Below are 17,382 nucleotides of genomic sequence, written 5' to 3' on the forward strand. Positions count from 1 at the left end.
TCCAGCGCTGGCGTACCTCTTCCTTGTACCACCAAGTACGGCGCAGCTCTCTTCTCATACAGCGCATCTGAATCGCTTACCGAGCTACGGGACGCTGCCTTGATCCTCTGCTTGCTAGCTGTATCTCTTGCCACGTAAGCCGCTCAACCACGGTTCATAGAAGATAATTGCGTACTTACTTCGGCTCTTGCTCACGCTGTCTCAAGGCTCACCATTGATCTTGCAGGCTCATCGCCGGCGCGCCGCGGTCCAGTGATCAGGTCAGACAGAGGCTCGCCTTTTTTTTTTGCAGCCCATGCTGATGTGGTGCTTAGGCAGTCGCTAGTCCTTCGCCAATGAGCCGACGCTTCAGCTTGGAGGGAACATCGACCGATGTCCTCTCTGAGGGTGCTCCGTGGGGAAACAAGAGCAGCGGAGAGACGAGGATTCCTACCTTCGTTCAAGAGCGGACTCGGATGGTTATCTCCTTGGACCAAGGCACGTTTTCCTCCCTGGACCAAGAGTCGGTTCCCTCGGACGAAGATTCGGTTCCCTTCCCGGACGAAGGGACGTATCTCTACTTGGACGACGATACGGTTCCCTCCCCGGTCAAAGGGGAGCTTAACCGACTGAATGTCTGGGGGTGGCACAACCCGCTATGTCAGGTACTATCCCCGAAGAGGTCCTTTTCAGATCGACCGGGCCAGCCACCTTTGCTCTCAAGCCAGAGCAGCGCTCTTCTGTCCCTTTTCAGTGGGTCCATGTGGACCCTCACGCCATTCCCGATGACCTCGCCGAATGCTCTGATATGTCCGTCGACGACCTTCTCCATCGTCTCAACCACGTGCTCGGTACAACATACACTCTAAATAATCGTGGCCTCAAGGACCGCCTCGAACATACTCTCCGTATCTCCCGAGACTTCGGCGAAGCATACGGTTACATGCGTCCGTGGTGGAGTTACTACGACCACGCAGAAGTCCTACGATGGATGGGGGACCGCAAGACGGATCTCGATGATCTTAGACGCGCCGCTATATCAGACTCTTGCGTCCAAAACTCTAACATCCCGCCCCTGCGTGTGTGGGACTTGTGCAGCAACCAGGTCCTTCCCCTTCACGCTGTGCCACGGCGGGAAAACATAGTCGTCAACCAGATTCCTAGCAACATTTGGGCTGTGTCGCACGGCTGGGTAGCCGATGCTGGGCATAAGTCGGTGTGGACAAACATCAACGGTCGGCAGTGGCCTGTCCCAATCCCGCGCGACAGAGCACATCCACGTCGAGCTGCTAAATCTGGGCGCGACGTATGTCTGGGTGGACGTCTTGTGTCTGAGACAAGAAGGCCGCGCAGACGACGAGCCTCAACGTCTTGAGCAGTGGAAGCTCGACGTCCCTACTATCGGCTGAATTTACAGACCTACACACTGGATACGGCCTAGGAAACTGGTGCACAGGACATGTGTCACCTATTTCAACGGTCCTGGACTGCCGTTTGATCCATCACCACACCTCCTAACCTCAGATCGACATTGGTTTAACAGAGTTTGGGCCCTGCAGGAGACCGTCGGAAGTTGGTTGCCTGGAGGACTGACGGGCAAACCTTCTCCTGATGCCGATGCATTCTTCACCCTTCTGGACCGCCTCCTGTGGAGCATAGGCAACCAGAGCGACGGGACAGATCTCATCCAATCGCTGAAGGCCCGCAGCTGCAGCAACGAGCTGGACAGGATCGCCGGCCTTGCGTACTATCTCGGATGCGAGACGCTGCCGCTATACGAGATGAACATCTCCGCAGAGGCGGCGCGGATGCTCCTGATCAAAACACATGCCGGCAGAAAACCGCACGCTCCTCTTTCTTCAGTAAGCGGTTGACAGGCCCTTTGGGCTTTGGAACTCCTGGAAGGCGTACCTGGAGCGCGTACCTGGAGCGCGAACCTGCTCTACCGCCTCCGATCTACATGCCACGGGGCAGCCAGACGCTCCGACTCGTAAACCAGTTACAACTCTACACGGAGGAGGCAGCGACCTATAAGCATTCCACATACGCTCTTGGACCATGTCGCATCGTGCGAAAATCCGATGATACCACCTGCACCGGCGTGGCGAACGAACTCGGGCTCCGGTTCGACGAGGTGGACAAGTCGGCTGTAGTCCGAGCGGCGGGAATGCACGGGGTGCTCCCGCCTCATGTATCCTACACCCTGGTGGGCATTAACAAGACACGGCCGGAACATTGGATTGTGGCCGAAGTAGTTGAAGAGCGAACATCATGCTTGACAGTGGTGAAGTGGGGTGTTCTCCAAACGAACCACACAGAAACCGGCAAACTTGTCTCTCAGGACCTCGGCCGTTCAGATACTCAGGTGGAGTATCCTGACGGTGAGCAGGCTCATCGACGTAGCAAGCACACAAATAAGTATATGGAGGCTTTTGAGGAGATGAAGGCAAGCGGAAGATCGTATTATTGAGTGTACCTCGGATGTGTGGGTATCGGTGGCACGCACGAACAAGCAAATCGGTTATGGCACCTCTGTTATACCACTAGCAGCACATTCCAGACAGGATAAAAATACATTGATTGTACACATTCGCTTTGTACCTCTGGAGTCGTTTACAGCTCACCACTGCAGACCGCTTCAATCCACTTGCGCTCGCTCTTGACAGTGGTCAGGTTCTCGAAGCCGCTCTGGGTGATAACCACAACATCCTCGATGCGCACACCACCGACGCTCTCGTATTTGGCAAGCACGCCGTGGTTGATGAGCGGGGAGTCGCGCACCGCCGTAAGTAAGTGTGGCGAGAAGTAGATGCCGGGCTCCACGGTCTGACCCGATAATCAGCTCTCCAGCGCGGGAGTCGTCCAAACAAGTACAACTTACCACCACCATGTTCTCCGCAAGTGGTAGCCTGAGCCGCAGGTAACGGTAGAAGTCGGGGTGCCCAATGCCATCGAGCTTGATGGTGGGGTTCACCTCAGGCTTGCTCGCGCTGGGCACGTCGTGTACGTCGAGGCCGAGACTGTGTCCGACGCCATGCGGGAAAAACGCAGTGCTGACGCCGCTCGCAATGATCGCCTCCTCCGAGTAGCGCGACCCGCCGCCGCTCGGTACGCTGGGCCCCGTCTCCGCGTTCGGCGCGTGCAGGATGCCGAGCTTCTGGAAACCGCGCACGAGCACGCGGTGGCAGAGTAGCTGCACGGCGTCCCAGTGCAGACCCGGGCGCAGGATCTTGAACGACTCGGACTGCATCTCGAGCACCAGGTCGTAAATGGCGGCGGCCTCGGAGGTGAAGCGGCCGCCATTGCCGACGGGCATCGTCCGTGTGACTAGTATTATTCATTAGGTGCTAGGCTTGCTGAGGAAACCAGAAACTTACTGTCGGAAGCGTGGCAGTCCCATTCGCACCCCGCATCGATAAGCAGGACTTGCGGAACGAAAGTCTTGCGGCTGTAGTGCTCATCTGGCCTGATGTGAGCCCATGGATAAGTATGGCAAAATATCTAGGTCCTACCTTCGCCTGGGTGAGTATGCGTGAGATGCCCATTGTTCAGGTGATCTTTAGCTCCGACTGGTCCCCAAGCAAAGGCCTTGTCGTTGCAGCAGTAATGCAACGTAGATGCGCGCGTCGACGACGCTACGATCGGCATGTATGCCTGGTGCACTGCGCTGTGCAAGGTCAGACAAGAGTACGTAATATGCCAATCAGCGAACGCACTTTTCACGCCTACAACTTGCAACAAACAGTGCCTCAGCCTCAGCTTCCTTCTCGATGAGCCATTCGCCAGGGAGGTGTGGGCGACCCTGCACTTTGACAACCTTGCCCTCCTGCAGGTGTTTGACTCCCAGGCCGAGCACACGCATGACCGTCTCGTGCGCGCGTGAGCTAATCTCGTTCGCCCTGCGGATCTCCGCAATCTCGTAAGAGTCCTTCGTGAGCCGCGCCAGATGGATGGCGCTGAGGAGGTACGCGTTGGTGACCTTCGAATCGGCGACGACGTTTCCGAGGATGGTAGTGATAACATCGCGGAAACGCTGAGGCAGGATGGGGAAGAGCGGGACGGTGGCAGACCCGAGGGATGAGTGTGGCAGGACGTGCACGAGCGCGTCGGGATATGCGCGCAGCGTCTCCTCGAGCGCCGCGGCGAAGTCTGTGGTGAGTTTCACGGACGTGGCGTCATGCGTCGAGGAGGCAACTTCGGGTGTGGGCGGAGGCACAGACCACATGATATCCTCGGGAGAGATGGGAGGGATGAATAGCTGCACGGAGGGATGGAGCGTGAGCGATGTCCCGGGTTGCGAGACGAGCAATGCGTAGGAAGAGGGCACAGTGCAGCCTGTAAGGTAGAAGAAGTTAGATTCCTACGGGAGATATCAGCCCTGTAAGCCGGGGACCGAAGCAAGCGATGCACCTGGCGGAAAGTCATCTCGCGATCCGTGTCATTTCTGAACGGCGTCACTTCTCCGACGAGCAAGACGATTTGTGGCTTGTAAGTCCCGTAGTGGATCGTCGTGAGACATCGGAGAACGCAGTGTGCTCGATGTAACTCACCCGAGCTTTGTCTGCATCTGGGACAAGATTGACGAGTTTGTCAAACGTCTTCACGACGTGCGCTTGAGCTATGAGAGTGGCAAAAAGTCAACACGTGCAGCCATGGTACATCACATACTGACCTGGATACATGACGCTAAGAGAGCGTGAATGACGATGAAGTACAGTGCTTGACGTTCTCAAGGCGGGAAGTGCTTTCATAGGTTGAACGGTTAGAGTATACAATGCATAGATGCAGAACAATGGATACACCGATGGTGAAGTGGTTATCATGCTTGCCTTCCAAGCAAGCGGCACGGGTTCGATTCCCGTTCGGTGTATAATTTTATCCTCTAGTGAGATTTTTGCTTTTTTTTTCAATTTTCAGTCTCGAGATTTCTGAATGCTTGCCAGTGAGCCTTGACATGCATGATGACAGTTATCGCAAATCGTAACTACAACATATGTGCATTCGCGATTTGCGGCGGGCAGATGCAGTAAGGTGTATTCAGGTAACTTAACCGGGCCTCGGAGCAAGCAACACCCACTTGGTCATCTGGTACATTCGAATCTTTAGAATAATCGCAGTGCAAGTGTCTCGCTGATACGCCCGTTCGGCGAATAATAATGGCGGTCATCGGCATCTTACGTTGGGGACGTCAGACACGTCCCCTGCTGTTCTACTCGCCACTGTTGCTTCAGTGGACGGCAGTAAAGTCTGAGTTCTCCCGTGTGGATAAGGAGCTGCAAAGCCGGAGATACACAACAGATGGTTTTAGCAGCGCTTTGCAAGCGGCGAAATATTGCGAGCTGCGAGCTCACGTACGCTCGGAATCCACGAGACCCTCCCGGATAAGGCAGGCGCCTATGCCAGGCGACGACTCGGACATATAAAGTTGTCCGGGGAAGTTGGGCGCTTACCTTTGTTCCCCGTCTCTCACGACGAGTGCGCCGTTGTCGAATGGTACCGACTCTACAACATAGCCCCCACACTCCCAGACTGCTCCTCACCCTAGCATCAGTCGCATCGCAATATGTTCCCAACCTCTCTCGTCTTGCCCCAGACTCACTCGCCCAGCCCGGAGCAGGCCCCATTCACTCGTTTGCCAAGCGGGACATCGACCGCCACAGTCCCGTGTTCGCGGCCTATGCATGTCTCATCCCGATTCTTGTCCTACTGTCCGGTCTGTTTGCCGGTCTGACGCTGGGATACATGAGTCTCGACGAGACGCAGCTACAGGTTTTGAGTATCAGTGGCACACCGTGAGTCGCTCCTTCGTTATATTGGCTCCCATGCTGACTATATGCGCAGTGAACAGAAGGCGTACGCGAGCAAGATCATTCCCATCCGCAAGAATGGGCACCTCCTGCTCGTAACACTGCTCCTGGCAAACATGATCGTCAACGAGACGCTCCCCGTCATCTCCGACCCCGTCCTGGGCGGTGGCGTGCAAAGCGTCGTCGTCAGCACGGTCCTCATCGTAATGTGAGTGGCAGTATCTTATCACTGCGCTTCCGAAACACTCTCGGCACGAGCTTTCGCGGTTGCGGCACGCTTTGCACTGCCATGACCTCATGGTCGCGTGGTGTTATATTACGCGTCGCGTACACGCCCAGCTGACACAGCCTGCTGACGCGGCATCACGTGCTCTCCCGTTCAACGGGTACTCTGCTTCGTCGATCACGGTCATTGCGTTGAGCAACGTCGACGGAGTGCAAGGGGTATTCTCAAACATGCGCGGCTGCCGGCAGAACTGTCCGCATAGCCTCACTGGCAGATCCGCTCGATACGCGCATACAGCGGCCAGCCTGGCCCATTGAATGGCTCATGAGATCCGTACACGCCGATGCTGACTTCGCTTCATATCTAGCTTTTCGGAGATCATCCCGCAATCGCTTTGCACGCGTTATGGGATGTACATTGGTGCGAAGATGGCTGGTTTTGTCCAGCTCCTTTTGTGGACGTTGGTAAGTGAACAATAAGCTGTGAATGGAATCCTGAAGCACTCAGAAAACACTCTCAATCAGGGTTTAGTGGCGTGGCCTATCGCGAAACTGCTTGAATTCGTCCTGGGTCCCCAGCATGGAATTATCTATCGACGTACGGAGCTCAAGGAACTGATTGCGATGCATTCGGATGCAGGCGAGCGCGGTGGCGATTTGAAGATAGACACAGTCACTATCATTGGGGGCGCTCTGGATCTCCAAGAGAAAGTTGTAAAGCAGGCCATGACCCCTATAGAAGACGTCTTCATGCTATCTATTGATGCGAAGCTCGACTTCGAAACGTTGAGGACCATATGCAAGACCGGACATTCCCGCGTTCCCGTCTACGAAGAGGTCGAAGTTCCCGTGTCACATCTGCTCGTGCAGGTACGCCATCTACCTATCTTTCAAAGGCCAAGTCCTTAGTATATTTACAGGGCGCGAGGTTATGTTCCAACGACGTGATCAATAGCGTTGATAGTAACCACAGCCCTGCTCACACCCAGAAGGTCAAGAAAATTATTGGTATTTTACTTGTCAAGCAGGAAAGTACCTCAGCTATATCACACCGTGAGAATATATGCGCTGACCTTGCGTCTCCAGTGCGTTCTCCTCGATCCTAACGATGCCGTTCCTGTCCGCAAGATTCCCTTGAATAAGGTTCCGTTTGTACCGAACAACGAACCGCTACTTGGCATCCTCGACAAATTCCAGGAAGGCCGTTCCCACATGGCCATCGTGAGTCGTTTCAGCGTGGAGCAAGCCGTAAGCGTGAAGAAGGCCGTGAAGAAGGGCCTCACGCGGCGTCTCCGTCACCGTGTCGGAATGGGCGACGGCGACTCGAGTGATTCGAGCAGCGAATCCGAAGACGAGAGCGATGGTGGTGCCGGCAAGCGAAGTCCTGTCCTCCGCCGCATACCCTTCTCGCGCAAGCCTACCAAGGACGAGGGAGAGAGCGACAATGCCGAGACAATGAAAGGTGACAGTCACGGCGAGAGCGAGACTGATGACGCGGGGCCCAGCAGCAGCAAGCGTTCGCGTTTCAGGGTTGGGCGAGGCCGCAGCAAGAAGCGCATACACGACGTGGAGATGGGCAACATGGACGGCAAGGACGGCGAGGACGGCGAGGATGGCACTGAAGCCGACAGGAAGGTTCGTACGGGCAACATGACTCTGCCGAAGGCTTCGTTCGGCAAATGGGAGCAAAGCATGCCCGCCGACGCCGTCCTGGCTAAAGAGGGTGCTGACGAGGTGAGGTGAACCTCCGAATGAGGCTATATGCGAGTTGCTGATTGCGACCTCAGTTCTTGCAAACATTAGATCCTGCTCTCATGCCTCTAGGTATTATCACACTGGAGGATGTCCTGGAGGGTATGCGTATCTCCCATTTTCGTCCAAAACCCTACTAACGGTGTGGTGCAGAACTGATCGGAGAGGAAATTTATGATGAGTTTGACCCGCAGGGTCATCCCATAATGATTGAGTCATACACGCAGAACGAAAAGGCAGCATCCTCTTCTGTCAAGCGCAAGATCTCCGCTCCCGAGCTCGCTGGTAACCCCAGTTCTATTATTCCTTCTATGCCGTTGGGTTCGACATCCACTAGGGAGATGACAAAGCCGCTGATGGCGACACCGCTGATCAAACCAACTGGTCTGAAAGCGTTGAATTTCAAAGGGCTAGGGTTTACGCGTTCCAGGAGCGCGCCGCCGTCCCCACGCGAAGAGCGGGCGCACGTCTTCCTGGACAAGAACGACAACGCTGCCCCCGCGACGGTTCCTGAGGGAAGCCTCCTCGACGAAACGATCTATGGTGCAGACGACGATACGAAATCCGAATACGGGCTCGAACGTGCCGACGACAGCTCGTTCTTGCACGAATATACCTCTGGCGCGCCGTCCGCCCTCCCCTCCCTGCCGCCTCCCGTCCTCGCTGCTCCGTCCCCCATCGTCCCGTCGAGCATCGCCCGCATGCGCAGCATCAACAGCCCCTTACGCGCACCGGCGCCTGTACCTGCCACGGCACTCCCTTCGCTGCTCATTACACCCACGGGGTCGCGCAGCTCGTCACCATCGCTCGAGCACGCGATCCGCGCGGAACGGATACGCCGCGCCGCGTCGGGCGCGTCGAATACGCCTGTGCCCAAAGGCACGCGCTTCAAGAGTAGCCCGCTCACCGGCGAGCGCAGCGGCGTCGTCGTCGCTGACAGGGTGAAGGAGCACTTTGGGGACGCCGCGAACCGGATAGGCGGCGAGAAGGAGAGGAACGTGTTTGATAACGACTGGTGATTACCACAATGACGATGACGGCCCCCATACACACCGGGCTCCCAAGCTCTTTTAACACTTCTTTTCTCTGTCCCTTGCTTTTTCTTCTTCTTCTTCTGCTTATGCTAACCACGATAACGTAGTGTCTGAATGGATTAGAACGTGTATCAAAGACGTAACACAACACTAGGATGTAACAATGAATGAATTCTGATTTGTTTGACTCTCGAGATGGTCGTCGCGGGCACATGCTTCAGTTAGTGCGCTAGGTGTTCAGTGTGATGTAGCGTTAACAACGTTATACCAACCCTACACTCTTGGCATGTTCCGTGAGGACTTTATTGAGCCCTTCTCTCTTGAGACAGTTCTCAAAGAGGAAGCTCTTTGCGAGCTCATCCAACTCCTCCTCCGTCTTGCCTACAAAGTGCTCTGCCCACTCCTTTACGAGGAACTCACCGAGGAGCATGCACCGTGCAATGCGCTCGACCCTGCCCTCGAGCGTCCAGACCGGGTACGGATACAGCCGCCGGTGCGCCTCTTCTGGCACCGCTTCCGTGACTAGCTGCACGAGCGGCGCGTACAGATGTTTCACCGCGGCGTCATTCGCGCCCCACGGGTCGACCGCGAGCCGGTACTTCTTTTGGAGGAAGCCGGTCGAGTTCAGGAGCCGCATGTAGGGCGTGTCTGCGCTAACATGCACCATCCCCTGGAAGCCGATGTCTTTGTACAGCCAGATAGACCAGCTCAGGCGGTCCTACAGGTCTTGTCAGTGCCTCTTCACCAAAACAATTGGGCTCTCTGACCTTGTCGTAGAGCTCCAGCTGATCCTTGAGTACATTGTACCTACGCTCGTTAATCGACTCCCAGTCGTCGCCCTCGTACTCCTTGCGCGCATATACCGGGCCCCACTCGCCGTTCCAGACACAAAGCCCGCGCTCGTCCATCCACTCGCGCTTCTTCTCGTAGCTCCGGCGCATCCGGCGCGTCTGCTCGGGCGTGCGCGCGTAGGGCTCGGGCGTCTTGGGGAAGCCGTACAGCGAGTAGTCGTGTATCGCGAACGCGATGTTGGACCAGCGTCGCCCTGCGTCATCCGGGAAGCCCGAGAAGTCGGTCGCGTAGGTGTTGCCGTCGAGGAAGAGCGTGTGGTGCGGATCGACGCTGCGGATCGCTGCGATGACGCGGTCGTAGTACCCGATGAGCCGTGCTGCGTCGGGCGTCGGGTCCGCGGGCTCGTTGAGCGGGTTGTAGCCGGCGACCCAGGGCTCGTCGCGGTAGTGCCGCGCGAGCTCTGTCCAGAGCCAGACCAGGCGATCCTGCAGGTTCTTGTGCATCCAGAAGAGCGCGAGGTGCGTACCGGCGTCCGAGTGCCAGCCGCCATTCTGGCCACCAGGCGCGGTGTGCATGTCCAGGATGGTATAGATTCCATGTGCAGCACAGACCCTGACAATGCGGTCGAGCTGCGTGAAGCACGAATCCTTGAGGACGAGCGGGTTCATGTCATCCTCGAAGGCACGATAGTTGAGCGCGATACGGATGCAATTCAGCCCGATGGACTTGAAGAAGGCTGCGTCGGCATCTGTAAAGAAATATTCGAGGAACTGCTCTCAAGTTAGTTCTTGCAGGAAAATGTGACTGGAGACAAAGCAGGTCTGACCTTGTCGAAGAAGAAGCTGGCCTTCGCTGTGCCGATGGTTTCGGCGAGAGCTTCGCGAATCTGGAATTCACATCCAGGAAAACCTGTCGACATCTTGGATGAACATGCCTACATCCTTCTCAAGAGGCATAAAGTACCGCTGATAAAATTTTCCATACTAGGTGTGCATGTTAGCATAGGTCCGAACGGCCACAAGTCCGACGCAGCACTAACCACTGCCATCCCCCGAGGCCTGCGCCTCGTAAAATCACCTCTTTCCCACTTGCATCAACCAACCTTGTTCCTTCGACGCCTATGAAGCTGGCCATATCCTGCACACCCTCTCAGGGTCCGGCACGACCACAGGGTGATGAGAGCTCCAATCGACGCGGTGCCTTCTATACCTTCGTCAGTGATGTCGAAGGCTCGCAGCGGGCCGCATACAGTGTTCACGATGATGTATTCCAACACATGACAATTCGCATCCTTTGCCGTCTCCATAAGAAGAACCGGGGACCCTTCGCGATAGCCCGCTTGTATCGTTTCGCCCACCGGAAGTATTTCGGACGTGAGAAAGGTCGGCCCATTTCAAGCGATAGCTCTGCTGAACGGAAAAGACTTTCGTGTGTTCTGAAATACGGCATCGCGGATATGCATTCCGTGAATATGTTGGTGAGAGCGTAGCGGCATGGTGTAAGCGAAGGGGCGGTAACGACGGTTTGTGCAAGTTAAAGCTGGCGTGGGAAGAACATACTGTTTCAGACAGCGCAACGCACGACGGAATGTTGACGACTCGGCTCTCGACCACCACATGCAGGCCGGATGGAGAACCATCTCGACAACCAACCGTGCTGAATCAAAAGCTCCCGACTGAGATAGCGAGACGATATGCTCCGTCGGGAAATACTCGGTTGCGAGTCTAAAGTTCTTCCCGGCCCGCCATGCAGAAACACTGGACAGTTATAAGGCCTTACGAATGTGCAATGTGGGAGGGACAGCCCTTAACCTACCAAATCAGCCCCTGTATACTCCGCCATGGCTTACTTGCAAGTTTCTGGCACCAAAATTGTCGACAAGGACGGCAAGGAAGTTATACTGCGTGGCGCAGGCTTGGGTGGATGGATGAAGTGCGTACACTATTGACACCGTTGTCGAAATATGTATTTAATGATCTGCAGCATGGAGAACTTCATCTCGGGCTACCCCGGATGCGAGTACCAGATCCGTGCTGCCCTCGCGGACGTCGTAGGCCAGGATAAGTCCGAGTTCTTCTTCGACAAGGTGTGTAGCCTAGTGTTAGCGGTTCTTGCGAAAATTTTACAGTCTTCAGTTCTTAGAATATTTCTTCACCGATGCCGATGCAGCTTTCTTCAGCAGCCTCGGGCTCAACTGCATTCGCCTCCCTTTCAACTACAGGCACTTTGAAGGCGCGCCGCAGCCTCCATGCATCCTCACGTATCGATCCTGAACCTCATTCCAGATGATATGAACCCACGAGTCCTCAAGCCCGAAGGTTTCAAGCACCTTGATCGTGTCATCGACATCTGTGCAAAGCACGGCATATACACCATTCTTGACCTGCACACCGCACCCGGCGGCCAGAACACAGACTGGCACGCGGATGCCGGCACGCATATTGCCAAGTTCTGGGAACACAAGGACTTCCAAGACCGTGTCGTTTGGCTGTGGGAAGAGCTTGCGCAGCACTACCGCGCAAACACCTGGATTGCAGGCTACAACCCGCTCAACGAGCCCACGGATCCGTACCAGACGCGCCTCATTGCGTTCTACGATCGCGTGTACGCCGCGATCCGCAAACACGACCCAGACCATGCCCTCTTCCTTGACGGCAACACCTTCGCTTCCGACTTCTCGCATTTCGGTGACGCGGAAACGAGGTGGAAAAACACTGCGTACGCTATCCACGATTACTCTGTCTTCGGCTTCCCCGCAGCGCCAGAGGCGTACGTTGGCAGCGAGGCGCAGCAGCGCCGTCTGAGGAGGAGCTATGAGAAGAAGCGCGAGTGGATGGACCAACGTGGGCTTTGCGTTTGGAATGGCGAGTGGGGCCCGGTGTACGCGCGCAAGGAGTACGAAGGCGTCGCCACGGATGCGATCAACGAGGAGCGGTACAAGGTGCTGAAGGACCAGTTGGAGATCTACAACAAGGTAAGTAGCTATATTGTCAGCTATATGCACGTTGCTAATGCCTCATTCAGGACCGTCTGAGCTGGTCGATTTGGCTGTACAAGGACATCGGCTTCCAGGGCATGGTGCACGTTTCGCGTGACACGCCATACATGACGCTCTTCAAGGACTTCCTCGCCAAGAAGCACCGGCTCGCGATCGACGCGTGGGGCGCGGATGACACCGCCGTGCGCGAAATCTACAATCCGCTCATCGACCTCATTAAGCGGGAGATCAAGCCCGAACATCAGGACCTGTACCCGGCGCCGGTTTGGAAGCTGAGCGACCGCATCGGTCGCCTCTCGCGCAACATCCTCGTCTCCGAGTTCCTCGTTCGCGAGTGGGCGGAGCACTTCCGCGGGAAGAGCACCGAGGAGCTCGACATAATCGCGAAGAGCTTCGCGTACGAGAACTGCCTGCACCGCGACGGCCTGAACAAGGTTCTCACCGACAACGCGAGTCTGGTCGCGCAGTCTGCGTAAAATAATTGTCTATATCAACGATCAGAACAAAGAGCCCCTGTACTGTACGAGTTTGAATGGGAGCAACCAATCCCCGAGGTGTGACATGCAAGCCAGCATCTGCGAGAGCAACGGCCGGCGCTAAATCACCAAAAACAGTAATTTTGGGATTTTTGGAGATTTTTCGTTCAATTTATCTCGATTTTGGCCCAGATTTGGTGTAAAGTTCCGTGACAAGACCTAAAAATTACAACCCTTGCGGAGGACTGTGACGCATGACGTTGCTCCCATTCAAACTCGTACAGTAGTTGTATTGTATAATAAAGTGACTTAAGCTTTCTTAACGTTGAGCTCTGTTCATGCACAATTTCCCTCTCGCACCTCAACTCAGAATTTGAACACAAAGTAGCCTTTAGCTCTGAACGTTCACGTGGACGCCTTGGGATAAGGCCGAGAAACCAGCCACCAACTATAAAAGTGGATGAAGAGACGTGTGATGTTACAAGCCTGTCTAATACAAGCACGACAGCCAAGAGCACATCTACTTGATCTTCTCGAACATCTCTATAGAGGTCTTCAAATTATCTATCTCGGTTTCGAATGTCTTCCTCTGTTATGGGTCATCAGTATCAGGGTTAAAACTCTCGACATACACGTCACTATACCTTGTCCTCGTTCATGAGACGGACATCTGCAGGGACAGTCGACTCGTAGTCGGCCTGGGACTCGATCTTAACAATCTTGTCTAGGTTGAGCTGTGCAAGGTGCAGCTTCTTCTCGCACTTGGCTATCTCGGCGTCCAGGTCAACCAGTCCCTGAATGTCGGGGTGAGTGCGCCATCCCAAAGAATACGAGAAGACAAATGCGTACGCGGACGAGCAAGTAGAGGACGACGGTGGGTGTGAGAACAGCGGAACCGCTACCAGGGGGGACGTCCCCGAGCTCGCGAACGACCTTTGCACTCTTGCATCCCTTGGTTAGTGAAACGATTGTCGGCGCCTGTGACTCAAAGAGCTGCGCCTCCTTGTTGTTCGATACGCGGATGAACACTGCCAAAGACTTAGCATCACGGGGGATTAAAGGAGACTGCCAGGACTTACGCTGAATATCGGACTGCAGGTTATATGAAGCCGCGAGCGAACGCCCGGTCCTGATCGCGGAGAAGACGAGGTCGAAGTCGCTCCCGTCGAATGCGTAGTCCTTGTCCTACCACGCAAAGTGAGCTCCCGAGACCCATCATACAACACACAAATAATACTTACGAAGAGAGGGAATTGAGCGAGCATGATCGACGGTGTCGAGTCGTCTGGCCGGCGCGGCAGGCGTTGCCAGAGCTCCTCGGTGACGAAGGGCATGAAAGGGTGCAAGAGACGAAGACCGTGGTCCAAGCAGGTGTACAGTGTCTGCTGGGCGGACTCTCGCATCTCAGGCGACGCAGACTCGTCTGTCATAGGTTTCATCGCTTCCTACAAAGTGCAATCCGTGTTAGCAAAATGACACAGAGTAGGGCGAGTTAGCGCGCACGATGTAAATGTCGCAAAGCTCATACAGCCAGAAGTTGTACACGGCGTTTGTCGCAGCCATGAAGTTACGCTCGACCATCTGCTTGTTCGTCTCCTCGGCAGCGATATTGAGCTTGCTGAGGATCCAGCGCTCGACAAGACTTTCCTTGCCCGTAGGCTAGTATCACATGCCATTAGTTGCCAGAAGTTATAGATAGGCTAAGAGTGCGGACCTTTGCCGTCGGATGTGGCATAAACTTATCATCTAGCTTGAGCATGGCAAACTTGGTAGCGTTGAACACCTTGTTGCAGAACTTGCGGTAGCCGTGCACACGCAAGATCTCAAGGTTGATGTCGCGCCCTGAAATCCGTGGGTACTAGATATAGAAGCGAATATTGTCCTGCGGACTTACCTCCACCACTGTATGCACACAGAGCGAACCGCAAGGCATCGGTACCACACTGGGGAATACCCTTCGGGAAGTCCTTCTTCTGGCCGGTTTTCGCCTTGGCGATTTCCTTCTCGTCTAGATTGCCCTCATACAGCTTCTGGTGAAGCGTCTCGAGGTCAAGACCCTGAATGACATCAAGCGGGTCGATGACGTTTCCAAGCGATTTAGACATCTTGCGGCCGTGTGCATCGCGAATCATCGCGTGGCAGTATACCTCCTTGAACGGCATCTGGCCCGTAAGGTGCACGCCAAGCATGACCATGCGCGCTACCCAGAAAAAGAGGATGTCCCAGCCAGTCTCGAGCAGTGACGTAGGATAGAACGTGTCAAAGTCGAACGTCTGTTGCGGCCAGCCGAGGGTCGACCACGGCCAAAGACCGGACGAGAACCAGGTATCAAGCACGTCCTCGTCCTGCTCGAGCGTGAACTTGGCGCCTCCCGCGAACTTCTCGGCGCGAGCAGTCGCTTCTTCGAGCGTACGGCCAACGACCCAGTTCTTGCCGTCATTCCTGTCTTGGTTCTGGCCCTCGAGGCGCACAAAGTACGCAGGGCAGCGGTGGCCCCACCAGAGCTGGCGCGAGATACACCAGTCCTGGATTCCCTCGAGCCAGCGGTACCACTCATTCTCTGACGACTTTGGTTGGATGAGCAGCTCGCCGGCGCGTGTTCTCTTGATAGCCTCTTCCGCGAGCGGCTTGCAGTTAACCCACCACTGGGGCTTGAGCATCGGCTCGATAATGTCGCCAGACTTGCTGCAAATTGGGATTTGCATAGGGTTGTCCTTCTGCTCAATATACAAGCCTCGCTCCTGGAGAGCCTTGACGACGGCCACACGAGCGTGGAAGCGTTTCATGCCCTGGAGGCTGAGGTTAGGCGCGAACCTCTCGGAAAAAAGCCTCGGGACGTGCCTTATACTCTCCTGCATTGTCGTTGAACGTACCATCATCATTAAGGATGTTAATGAACTCCAGATTGTGGCGGACACCAACTTCGTAATCGTTCGGGTCGTGTGCCGGCGTGATCTTCACGGCACCAGTCCCAAACTCCATGTCAACAGCGATATCGTCGCATATGATGGGAATCCGGCGGCCAAGGAAGGGGTGGACAGCGAACTTGCCGTGGAGGTGTTTATACCGCGGGTCTTGCGGGTGGATAGCAATGGCGGTATCACCAAGCATGGTCTCCGGACGAGTGGTCGCAACAATGATTATCTCATCCGAGTTCTCGATTGGGTACGCGAAAGACGTGATGACACCAAACTCGAACTTTTCTTTCGCATCATAGCCGGGCACGTTCAGCAGCGTTCGACCGGTGAGCTGTTTTTGCTCAACTTCTAGATTCGAGAGCGTCGTGTTCATGCGCACGCACCAGTTGACGAGACGGTTAGCGCGATAGAGGATACCGTCCTCATGGAGCTTGCAGAAAGTCTCCACGACGGCTTTTGAAAGATTCTCGTTCATAGTGAATGCGACACGCGACCAGTCATAGCTGCCTCCGAGACGTTTGAGTTGATTCGTGATACGACCTTGATAACTATTCGGAGTAAGCATGGAGCCAGCGGGAGAATAACTGGAACCCACTCTTCCTTCCACTCCCAGACGGTCTTAAGGAACTCTTCTCTGCCCAAGTCATGCCTGCTCTTGCCGGACGACTTCCACAGCCGGTTTTCTACCACGGACTGAGTAGAGATGCCAGCGTGGTCAAATCCGGGAACAAATAGTGCTGTCTTCCCAAGCATCCGGTTCCTGCAGCGCAGTCAGTCCGAATGCCTGTTGCGAATTCGTAAGCGTGACTTGCCATCGCACGAGACCATCTTGGATGGCGGTTGTAAGCGCATGGCCGATGTGCAGGCTTCCAGTGACGTTCGGTGGAGGTGCGGGTACAATAAATCCGCCTTCAGGCTTGACCTTGCCGTTCGGCGTGAGCTGTGGCTTGAAGAAACCTTGGGCTTCCCACCAGTCGTACCAAGCGGCCTCGACAGCAATGGGGTCGTAGCCACTGTCCGACATGGGTTGGGTAACATCTACAGCGGAATGAGAATTCACACCTCGAAGCCAAATATCTGACACGCACCTTTCTTCTCGCCCTTTGGTGTCGTGTTCACGAACGGAGTATCCTCCTCTTCCTTCTTCTTCTTCTCTGCCTTGACCTTCTTCTCGCCCGCAGGCATGTTTACTACGACTTTGGCTTGCTTAGCTGCAAGCTTCACCTCTTTCTCGAGCCGTTTCGCCTCCTTCTTCGCTGTAGACACATCTTCAGCAGCTGCCACGCACTGTGTGTCAGCATACTCACCTGCACTCTTCGAGTTCGGGTTTGGGGCGTCAGTAGCTGGAGGCGCGGGTGTCTCTGCTGCTTGGGACATCGTTCGAAGATGTGTACGAGGGGG

At 55.3% G+C, this 17,382-nt stretch overlaps 5 protein-coding genes and 1 non-coding gene across 6 annotated transcripts; 3 read left to right on the plus strand and 3 right to left on the minus strand.

Annotated features, from left to right (window-relative positions):
- Window positions 1-279: 279 nt before the first annotated feature.
- PHACADRAFT_213156 (uncharacterized protein) lies at window positions 280-4,727 on the minus strand. Its single transcript, XM_007400390.1, has 8 exons — window positions 4,652-4,727; window positions 4,530-4,597; window positions 4,390-4,464; window positions 3,696-4,339; window positions 3,492-3,646; window positions 3,357-3,440; window positions 2,861-3,306; window positions 280-2,805 (listed from the first exon to the last, which is right to left on the minus strand). The coding sequence occupies exons 1-8, from the start codon at window positions 4,659-4,661 to the stop codon at window positions 2,593-2,595; spliced, it is 1,695 nt and encodes a 564-aa protein (XP_007400452.1). The 5' UTR covers window positions 4,662-4,727; the 3' UTR covers window positions 280-2,592.
- A 50-nt stretch (window positions 4,728-4,777) lies between these two features.
- PHACADRAFT_t135 lies at window positions 4,778-4,849 on the plus strand. Its single transcript has one exon. It is a non-coding gene; the product is annotated as a tRNA-Gly (tRNA).
- A 620-nt stretch (window positions 4,850-5,469) lies between these two features.
- Window positions 5,470-8,782, plus strand: PHACADRAFT_200129 (uncharacterized protein; the record flags this gene model as incomplete). Its single annotated transcript, XM_007400391.1, has 7 exons — window positions 5,470-5,771; window positions 5,821-5,994; window positions 6,380-6,476; window positions 6,537-6,881; window positions 7,098-7,745; window positions 7,799-7,865; window positions 7,917-8,782. 7 exons carry the CDS (start codon window positions 5,470-5,472, stop codon window positions 8,780-8,782), a joined length of 2,499 nt encoding a protein of 832 aa, XP_007400453.1.
- A 130-nt stretch (window positions 8,783-8,912) lies between these two features.
- On the minus strand, window positions 8,913-10,745 carry PHACADRAFT_263354 (glycoside hydrolase family 5 protein). The gene is made up of 5 exons (XM_007400392.1): window positions 10,629-10,745; window positions 10,553-10,572; window positions 10,416-10,498; window positions 9,565-10,359; window positions 8,913-9,515 (listed from the first exon to the last, which is right to left on the minus strand). The coding sequence occupies exons 2-5, from the start codon at window positions 10,569-10,571 to the stop codon at window positions 9,060-9,062; spliced, it is 1,353 nt and encodes a 450-aa protein (XP_007400454.1). The 5' UTR covers window position 10,572; window positions 10,629-10,745; the 3' UTR covers window positions 8,913-9,059.
- A 659-nt stretch (window positions 10,746-11,404) lies between these two features.
- Window positions 11,405-13,152, plus strand: PHACADRAFT_263356 (glycoside hydrolase family 5 protein). The gene is made up of 5 exons (XM_007400393.1): window positions 11,405-11,521; window positions 11,573-11,675; window positions 11,725-11,821; window positions 11,875-12,563; window positions 12,614-13,152. Exons 1-5 carry the CDS (start codon window positions 11,430-11,432, stop codon window positions 13,061-13,063), a joined length of 1,431 nt encoding a protein of 476 aa, XP_007400455.1. The 5' UTR covers window positions 11,405-11,429; the 3' UTR covers window positions 13,064-13,152.
- A 371-nt stretch (window positions 13,153-13,523) lies between these two features.
- PHACADRAFT_263357 (uncharacterized protein) lies at window positions 13,524-17,213 on the minus strand. Its single transcript, XM_007400394.1, has 12 exons — window positions 17,070-17,213; window positions 16,794-17,019; window positions 16,577-16,741; window positions 15,905-16,529; window positions 14,958-15,852; window positions 14,778-14,905; window positions 14,567-14,722; window positions 14,305-14,508; window positions 14,143-14,248; window positions 13,913-14,091; window positions 13,708-13,857; window positions 13,524-13,652 (listed from the first exon to the last, which is right to left on the minus strand). The coding sequence occupies exons 1-12, from the start codon at window positions 17,164-17,166 to the stop codon at window positions 13,584-13,586; spliced, it is 3,000 nt and encodes a 999-aa protein (XP_007400456.1). The 5' UTR covers window positions 17,167-17,213; the 3' UTR covers window positions 13,524-13,583.
- Between the last annotated feature and the right edge of the window lie 169 nt (window positions 17,214-17,382).

This window comes from Phanerochaete carnosa, assembly GCF_000300595.1.
Source record: "Phanerochaete carnosa HHB-10118-sp unplaced genomic scaffold PHACAscaffold_10, whole genome shotgun sequence".
Classification (NCBI taxonomy): Eukaryota; Fungi; Basidiomycota; class Agaricomycetes; order Polyporales; family Phanerochaetaceae; genus Phanerochaete; species Phanerochaete carnosa.